We start from the raw sequence: 9,915 nt of genomic DNA on the forward strand, positions 1-9,915 counted from the left end.
TTTGTTTGTTTGTTTTATTGGTTTTTTTTGTTTAGTTTTATTTTTTATTTAATGCACATTGGTGTTTTGCCTGCATATGAGGGTGTCATCCCCTGGATTGAATTGACAGACAATTATGACCTGCAATATGGGTGCTGGGAATTGAATCTAGGTCCGCTGGAATAAAAAGCCAGGGCTTGTTACCTCTAAACCATCTCTCTTGCCCTGTCAGCCCCTAGTTTTGTTTTCTTTCTTTCTTATTTATTTATTTGTTTGTTTGTTTGTTTGTTTATTTTTCATTTATTTATTGATATGTTTGTTTTGTCTTTTAAGACAGAGTTTCTTTGTGTAGCTCTGGCTGTCCTAAAACTCATTCTCTAGATGAGACTGACCTTGAACTCATTGATCTGCCTGCCTTTGCTTCAAAAGTGCTGGGATTAAAGGTATATGCCACTACTACCCAGCTAAAAAAAAACAAATAGTACATGGATATGGGTGAAAAATGGGTGGAAAGATGGCTAAATGGGTAAGACACAGACTGCTCTTACAGAGTATCTGAGCATGGTTCCAAACACCCAAATCAAACACCTCAGAACTGCCTATCATTTGACTTGCATGGAAATCCAGGACCTCTGGTTTCTTGACACTTGCTCTCCTGTGTACATGCCTACACACATATACACATGTACATAATTAAATTTATTTTTTTTAAACTCTTAAGTGAAGGGCTGTCAAAATGGCTTCATTTATAAGGATACTTGACTTGCTGCCAAGCCTAACAACCTGAGTTTGATTCCTAGGACAGACTCTCATAGTGGAAGGAAAGAACTGACTCCTGAAGATTGCCCTCTGATCTCCACAGATGTTTTATGAAAAGTGCATGCACACAAATGCAGTAAATACTAAAAATAGATGGACTTTGTTTTTAAGTAAACGATGGGGCTAGAGAGATGGCTACTTAGTTAAGAGGAGCTCTGATTGAGGACCTGAATTTGGTTCCCAGCACCCATAATGGGCAGTTCCTCATCTCCTGTAACTCCAGCTTAGGGAATATAACACCCTCTTCCAGCCTTCTCAGGCACCTCCACTTCTGTGTAGAAGAGACACACACAGAACTGAAAAATAACTTGGCCATTTGTGGTGTATACCTGTCTTAGTCAGGGTTTCTATTCCTGCACAAACATCATGACCAAGAAGCAAGTTGGGGAGGAAAGGGTTTATTCAGCTTACACTTCCATACTGCTGTTCACCACCAAGGAAGTCAGGACTGGAACTCAAGCAGGTCAGGAAGCAGGAGCTGATGCAGAGGCCACGGAGGGATGTTCTTTACTGGCTTGCCTCCCCTGGCTTGCTCAGCCTGCTCTCTTATAGACCCAAGACTACCAGCCCAGAGATGGTACCACCCACGAATTGAGTCACTAATTGAGAAAATGCCTTACAATTGGATCTCATGAATGCATTTCCTCAACTGAAGCTCCTTTCTCTGTGATAACTCCAGCTGTGTCAAGTTGACACAAAACTAGCCAGTACAATACCTTTAATCCCAATTCTTGGAAGACAAAGGCAGTCAGATTTCTATGAACTTGGTCTACATAAGAATACAATATAGGTTCTCTATCCCTTACCCCTATTCTATCCCTACCACTCAACCCTTTTTCACTATCTTGTTGGCAGTATTCACCTTTCGGACGTTTATACTGACCCTTTGAAGAATTTAAGGAACTTTTTCCATTTATGAATGAATGAATGAATGAATGAATGCCAGGTGGTGGTAGTGCACACCTTTAATTCTAGCACTAGAAAGACTGAGGCAGGCAGATCACTGTGAGTTTGAGTCCAGCCAGGTCTTTGGCTGAGATGGCTCAGAAGTTAAAGGAACTTGCTACCAATCTAATGACCCTAAATTCAATCCCCAGAACCCACATGGTAGAAGGAGAAATAAAATGTCCACAGGTTGTCCTCTGCTTCCACACACCCACAATTGATTTTGCATGCACACACAAATAACAGTTTTAAAAACATCTATTACCTTTGTTTGTTTCCCACCAAACATGTTTTCTATGTTTATCTTCTTTCTGAACAGTTTAGCAAACTCTGGTAAGTACATTACAGCCAAGAAGAGGGAACCATGAAAAGTGTTTTTAATGACTTTCAGGAGATGCCAGGTATCCGCTGCTTGGCCAGCCCCTGCAGTACAACCCTCCTACTCTTCTGCATGGACACATTCCACATCAACAGGTATGACAGGCAGTTCCTACTCCACAGGCTTTGTTGCTGAACACCCTAATTCTTTCTGAAGATATCAGAGGTGCTGGAGCCAACTGTTAATGCTTGCTCGCACTGGCTTGGCACAGAGCAGAGCAAGAGACAAGGTGGCAGCCAGTTGTCTGAGTAGTACTTTGCTACTGATACCAAAAAATGTGGGTAGCCACAGGCACAGCACCTTTGCTTATGAAAGACAATCTGCAGGGAAAGTCCTGATGAGTGCCACAGTTACAAAGTCCAGTATTACAAAGCAGAATCCAGCCTGGCACGAGTTTAATATCTGTTCAAGTACAAAACCCAAAGTTTGTTTAGGTGCTATATTTTCAAATATTACAACTTAGTTTGCAACTATTCCTGCTTTTCTAGGGTCAGTCTGGCAGCAGGCATGGAAACCGAGGACGTAGACAAGCTAAGAAAGCTGCATCCACAGACCTTGGAGCAGGAGAAGCAGGTATGTCCATAGATATAGGTCTGAATACTCAGAGTACCACACCACAAAAATGAGCTCCATTCTTCTAGCGTTCTTAAAAAACAAAAGTCCCTAGAAATTACTCTAGCTTCAGGGTCTTGGATATGATGTGAAGGTGTATATAGTAAGGCCTTGGCCATTAGCTTTTGGAGCAATAAAGAGGGTCACAAGGTAAAAATGTGCCTGACAGCAGGTAGAGAAAGGTCTCATACTTACCAGTGGAAGATAGACAGCAAGAACATTGTCTTTCTGTGGTATGGGGTTTTGCCTTTATACTTCAATTCTGCTAAAAGCCTTGGGTCATAAGGGTGCTGTTATCTTTAGGTCACTTTGGAAAGTAGAAAAGTTTTGCCCAAGATGACCTGGTCTAGCGAAAGCCCTTGCTTTGTCCCCACAGAAAGACTGAGATTAGGGCTGGAGAGAAGGCTCAGCGGCTACGAACACTGACTGCTCTTCCGAAGGTCCTAAGTTCAGTTTCCAGCAACCACATGGTGGCTCACAACCATCTGTAATGGGATTTGATGCCCTCTTCTGGTGTGTCTAAAAATAGCTACAGTGTAGTCATATACATAAAAATAAATACATCTTAAAGAAAAAGAAAAAAGACTGAGATTAGTAGCTCAACACTTAATGCTGAATTGGAATGATTTTAAGGAGTAATTGTGCTGTGAGTTTGTGTCAGAATGCTGTTTCCTGTGTCATCTGGGGCAGCAGTAGTTGGTCCATTAACTCTTTCACCTTTTTCATGCTAGTTGTCGGCAAGGTCTTGGAAATCACAGAACTACCAGACGGAATAACTCGAGTGGAAGCCGAGAAGCTTTTTGGGGAACTCTTTAAAATTGGCGCCAAGATCCGATGGCTCCGGGACCCCCAGTCTCAGCCTCAGCTGCGTCGTCACGCTCTCTGCTGTGGTAGTGGGGATAACACTGTCAACCCTGAGCACTCTAAACCCAGTGACCTGGCCTCTACGTACACTGTCCTAGCTACGTTCCCCTCCATTTCAGCTGCACAGAGTGCACTGAAGAAGCAGATCCATTCAGTGAACAAGTTTAAGCTGAGAATGAGCAAGAAGCACTACGATTTCCACATTTTGGAAAGGGCAAGTTCTCAGTAAACCAGCCGCTACCTTTGGACCCCTCACTCTATAATTCCCTGCCCTCTCCCATCTGATTGGCTTGTTAAGTGGAGCGTATGTAATATAGAGACTCCTGGGATGTTTGGCCATATGTTACCGCTTTTGGAAGAAAGTCCAGGGACCCAGAAAAGGGAGGGGGAAGATACCCATTTCACCCCAGCGTCTATAGGAATCCACACGGGAATGGTTCAGAGTTAGCAGCTGTTTCTAAGGAAATGCTGTTCAGATGCCTCCTAACTTTTATAGTTATTTTGTTTTATATTTCTGAATTCTTGTATCAGATCCAAAGCTCTATTGTACAGCAAATTATTCTTCAAAGTGATTATAACCAGTTACAACCTGTATTTCTTTTTGCAGCCAGCACAGTGTGAACCAACTCAGACTTTGAGAGAAAAAGAATGCAGGAGTGGAATAACCAAGTCAAAAACCATGTCAAAACTATCCTCTGGGGGGTGCTGAGGGTGCTATGGAGACCCACAAATAAACAATTACTCCTCCACTGAATTGCTAAACACAGAAAAATTTCCAGGAAATCCAGAACTCCCCAACAGGGTCCTTCTTCTTCATTTAGGTAGTGTGGCCGTTAAGTGTAAGGTAAATTATGTTCTCGATGCCTCCTAATCAAACCACTTAGGTTAGAAAGAAACAGGAATCATCCTAGGCAGGAAAATTACTCCACTTTTTTTTAAGTGTCCTTCCAATAACTAATGCCACTCATCAGCATTGTCCTCTTTGGAAATTTTGTCCTCCTGAGGAAATGCACTTGACGAGTGCTGAAAACTTCTTAAGTGGTTTAAATTTTGTTTTCATTGTTTGCAGCGGATTACTGGACATCAAAGATTCATTGCACTTATGAACAAGGAACCTTATTTTCAATTTCTGTGTAATTTTGCAAGGCTGTACAATGTGCTGATGCAAGCCTTTTTCAGTTCAAGAGAATAAATGTTTACAAATGTAGACCCACTTTGTCTTTTTTCTAATTAGAAACATCCTTAGGGACTGCGAAGGTGTCACATTGGGTGAAAGCACTGGTTGTACATCAATCCCTAAAGCCCACTAAAAGTAGAAGAGATCCTACCACATGGACTTCTCCTGTGAGAAAGCAGTGTGCTTTCCCATGATGCCAAAAGTAGTAACATGAAATAATTAGCATCATAGCTGACAACAGAATAGAATCTGACCTCTTCTTCAGGCTAAGGAAGGGTTCGTTTGTTTGTTTGTTTTTTCCTGATCCTAATATGGAAGAACTTGTGGCCTATGACTAGAGAAAATAGACCTCAGATTAAAACCCATTAGTCCTGTGGTCTTGATGTAACTCAAGGCAGCACATTCTGCAAAACAGCTGAGTTGAATTCTCCACATCAGCAACAGAAAAATGTCAAAATGAGACCTCAGAAGGGGCTCAGCAGAAGCTCTTTGTGGAAATGGTCTGACCCCTGCATGCCAGCACTCTTCATGGTCTAGTACCCAGCTAACCAACAATGGCCCCATATCTGGGATTCTTGAGGCCTTGAGATCTGACACTGAAAGAAAACCTAAGGCTTCTACTCACACATTCAACCCATCAGTCTTCGCCAGTATAAAACATGGCAGCTGCTTGCTTGCTTGCTTTGGTTTGGGTTTTGGCTTTTACAAGATGGGGTTACTCTGTGTAGCTATGGCTGTCCTAACTCACTCTGTAGACCAGGCTGGCCTCAAACAGAAGTTTCCTTTGCCCTTTCCTTTGCCTCCCAAATACTAAGATGGTGGTGTATGCACCACCACTGCCTGGCTGCAGCTGTATTTTAAAACCCCACTATGCTCCATCAGGTCGGGCAGCATAGTGCATGTTTCTGGTTTATTTCTAAACCAATTCATTTTGGATTGATTCCCCCCCCCCCCCCGGCATAGATATAAGAATGGCATAAGGGAGCCGGGCGTGGCAGCGCATGCCTTTGATCCGGGAGAGGCGGGTGGATTTCTGAGTTCAAGGCGAGGCGGGTGGATTTCTGAGTTCAAGGCCACCCTGGTCTACAAAGTGAGTTCCAGAACAGCCTGGGCTATACAGAGAAACCCTGTCTCGAAACAAACAAACAAACAAAAAAGAATGGCATAAGGAAATGAAGGGAATGATGGAAAAGCCTGAGTCAGAAAACTAAAAAGTGATCAAAGTAGTTCTTTATGAAAGGAGAAAGGAAACAGTAAAGTAGATAAAATTATTAGCCAAGTAAAGTTTCAGTTCTCTTGTTACTTAACAAATTCAGTTCTTTAACAGAAGCCTTAAACCACGTGTTGGTAGTGAATGTCTGTGATCACAGCACTTGGGGAGTTGAGGCAGGAGCTCCATTTCTAGGACCCATGTGGTGAACTTGTGGCCTATGACTAAATGATTCCTGCAAGTTGCCTTCTGACCTGTATACACGCACGCACGCACGCACGCACGCACACACGCGCACACACACACATGTCCTCCAGGTTGAGGAGTATCTCAGCACAATGCTTGTCTAACATTTGGAAAGCCCTAGGTTTGATCCCCAGCACTACATAAGCCAGGTGTGATGGCATACACATATAATCTCAGCATTGAATGGTGGAAGCAGAAGAATCAGAAGGTTATCTTTGGCAAGTTGGGAGACAGCCTAGGCTATATGAGACCCTGGAATTGTTGCTGGTCTGGCTTGGATCAAGTCTATTTTTATAGTCAAGGGGGGGGGGGGTTGCTCATAATGCTTTTTGAAAAGAGATTAAAGTGTTGTCACCAAGTAAAGCCACCATAGACTTGAGAAGACTGAAATACAGGTGTCACAAGGCAAAAGAACAGGTAGAAACTCCTAACCTCTGTATATACATTTCACTTGAGACTCAATTCAAGTCAAGCATAGTGGCTCGGGCCTCAGCTCTCAGGAGACAGGCATGATGGTGGTCAGCCTGGTCTACAAATAAGACTGTCCCAAAAATAATAGAATAATAATTCTGGACCAGCAAGATAATTCATCAGTTAAAGACACCTACCACCACCCCTGACTAATGGCTTCACAACTCAGAAATGTCACAGAACAAACTTCCTCTGGCCTCCACATGAATACCATGGCAGGCATGCTACCCATATTGCAGTACATACATACACACATGAAGAGATAAATATAATTTTAAAAATAATCCATTGATATATAGCTAAGCTATATTCCTATATTCACGAAGTTTGAAGAAATTAAACATAAAATATGGTCATCACAGTACACACATCTATAATTCCAGCACTCAGAAGGTGGACACAAGGATCCAGAATTAAAGATATCCTCTGAGACTCTCGAAGAGATAAAACAAAACTAGGCATGTGTCGTGGCTAGAACAATAGAGGTCAGTTTATCCTATACTATAAAACATACTTGAATTGGATCATATAATATCTGAATTCACTTCCTATGAAAACCATTTTCATTAAAAAGCAATTTGGGTCTCTTAAGTTAGTACCATTCTGAACACATGATTTATGATGAAGCCTTGTGCTAGTCTCTGTCATTCCCACTAATTCTGTTGCAGAGTACCCACACCACTATACTACCCACCTATAAGTCACCTTGGAGCTGCTCTGCATTTTTTTTTAATTATTTACTTATTTTATGTGTGTGAGTACACTGTAGCTGTCCTCAGACACACCAAAAGAGGGCATCAGATCCCATTACAGATGGTTGTGAGCCATTATATGGTTGCTGGGAATTGAACTCAGGACCTCTAGAAGTCAATGCTCTTAACCACTGAGCCATCTCTCCAGCCCTGTATTGTTATTCTTTATTGCTCTGTATTGTTTCCTAGTTTTGACCTTACAGCTCAAGAGGAGTGATGCTGGGAGCTGCTAGAGATGTCATTCAGAATACATGTGATTGAAGAGAATTGAGTTGTCCTCTGGCCTGTTTGAGTTTACACCTACCTTAAATAATAAAAATTTTTAAAAAGTTCTGGGCTGGGGTCTATAGATGTATCAAAGGTAGAGCCCTCTAACCTCAAGTGTCTTAGTCAGGGTTTCTATTCCTGCACAAACATCATGACCAAGAAGCAAGTTGGGGAGGAAAGGGTTTATTTGGCTTACACTTCCATACTGCTGTTCATCACCAAAGGAAGTCAGGACTGGAACTCAAGCAGGTCAGGAAGCAAGAGCTGATGCAGAGGCCATGGAGGGATGTTCTTTACTGGCTTGCTTCACCTGTCTTGCTCAGCCTGCTCTCTTATAGAACCAAGACTACCAGCCCAGAGATGATCCCACCCACATGGGGCCTTTCCCCCTTGATCACTAATTGAGAAAATGCCTTACAGTTGGATCTCATGGAGGCATTTCCTCAACTGAAGCTCCTTTCTTTGTGATAACTCCAGCTGTGTCAAGTTGACACAAAACTAGCCAGTACACTCAGTTTACACACTTCACTTGAACCTCAAAATAATTCACACCAGGCATGGTGGCTCAAGCCTATAATAGTTCTCAGAAGATAGGCATAATGGTAGAGCAAAAGTTCTACATCAGCCTGGTCTACATAGAAAGTGTCTTTTCTCCAATAACTATAATAAAACGATAGTCCTGGACCAGGAAGATGGCTCATCAGTTAAAGGCACCTGCCACCATGCAGTTGAAGATGAAGTTCCCAGCACCCACACCAGACAGCTCTGAAATACCTATAACTCTAGCTCCAGGGATTGTGTTTGGATATGCTTGTATTTTAAGATTAGTTTTATTTTCATGTGCCTGTGTTTATGAGTACCCACAGAGGTCAGAAGGTACTGGACTCCCTAGCTGGAGCTGGAGATAGCAGGAGGCTATGAACTGCCTGAGATAGGTATTGGAAACTAAACTCTTCCCAGAACATTTATTCTTTTCTACTGGCATTTTCCAGTTAATTTAACTCAAAAAAATGATTGTTGTTAATAGTGTGTGTGTAGTAGGTGCACATGCATGCAGGTGTCCACAGAGGCCAGAGGAGCTTGTGAAATTATAGACTGTTGTGAGCCACCTAATGTAGGTACTCACAATTGAACTCAAGTCCTCTGCAAGAGCCATATGTGTGTTTGAACATGGAGCCTATCTCTACCAAGCCCCTCTGTTCATACTTAAATATGACCTTCAAGAAGCCAACTTCTCTTTATATGCCCCAGTACAGGGGAACGCCAGGGCCAAAAAGGGGGAGTGGGTGGGTAGGGGATTGGGGGGGTGGGTATGGGGGACCTTTGGGATAGCATTGAAAATGTAAACGAGGAAAATACCTAATAAAAAAAATTAAAAAAAAAAAAAGCCAACTTCTAGGCCAGGCAGTGGTGGTGTATGCCTTTAATCCCAGCACTTGGGAGGCTGAGGCAGACCGATTTCTGAGTTCGAGGCCAGCCTGGTCTACAAAGTTGAGTTCCAGGACAGCCAGGGCTATACAGAGAATCCCTATTTCGAAAAACTAAAAAAAAAAAGGAAGAAGCCAACTTTTTCAGCCCTTCATGAGGCATTCCTGGTGAACTATAATTAATGACTTGGTGTAAGTTAAAACATTCTGTAGTTCCTCTTCTCTGCCATTTATTACAGTGGCAATTACAGGAGTAATTGCCCTATTTATTGCTTAATGTTTTACTGCTGGCCAGAGGAATGTAATCCTTGAGGTGGTTCTTTTGTTTACTAAGACCTCAACAAATGTTTGTTCAGTGGTTAAGTTTAGAAATGATCCAGCAAAACTTTGAATTCTGAAAAGTACATGCATAATTTCCTTAAACAGGATTTGGGGCAGGCATTCAGAAACAATAGCTAACATCTGTAAAGCACTTAATTGCTACATAAGTAACAAGTACTTGCTAAACACAAGGGTCTCTGTGTGGTCACATAGCCTAAAGGGTAGGTTCCCTCCAAGGCTCCAATTGACTAGTGAGACAACTGAACTGTCAGAGAGGGAGTTGTGCTAGTAATAAATGGAGGTGCTCACGAACTGGGGTAGCTGTTTCCACGTCCTGCCACTAATGCTGCTTTGTATTAGTCACTTGTATCTGCCTTCGAAGCAGAAAAGGGATATCAAAGTAGTTAAATATATATATATATTTGAAGGAAGATAGGAGAAATTGG

At 42.3% G+C, this 9,915-nt stretch overlaps 1 protein-coding gene across 25 annotated transcripts in view; it reads left to right on the forward strand.

Moving 5' to 3' along the window:
- The window catches only part of R3hdm1 (R3H domain containing 1), a 134,457-nt gene extending 129,650 nt beyond the window's left edge, over positions 1-4,807 (forward strand). For 16 of the 25 annotated variants that reach the window (XM_030253188.1, XM_017319914.2, XM_006529419.3 and 13 more), the window contains 3 exons: positions 2,135-2,217; positions 2,611-2,695; positions 3,466-4,801. In XM_030253188.1, coding sequence (XP_030109048.1) covers positions 2,135-2,217; positions 2,611-2,695; positions 3,466-3,827 — 530 coding nt within the window. In that variant the 3' untranslated portion in view covers positions 3,828-4,801. Of the gene's footprint in view, positions 1-2,062; positions 2,218-2,610; positions 2,696-3,465 lie in introns of all 25 variants that reach the window. The other 9 variants (XM_030253185.1, XM_006529417.3, XM_030253186.1 and 6 more) reach the window with 4 other exon arrangements.
- The last annotated feature ends 5,108 nt before the right edge of the window (positions 4,808-9,915 follow it).

The sequence above is a fragment of the Mus musculus genome, chromosome 1, assembly GCF_000001635.26.
Source record: "Mus musculus strain C57BL/6J chromosome 1, GRCm38.p6 C57BL/6J".
In the NCBI taxonomy this organism is placed as follows: domain Eukaryota; kingdom Metazoa; phylum Chordata; class Mammalia; order Rodentia; family Muridae; genus Mus; species Mus musculus.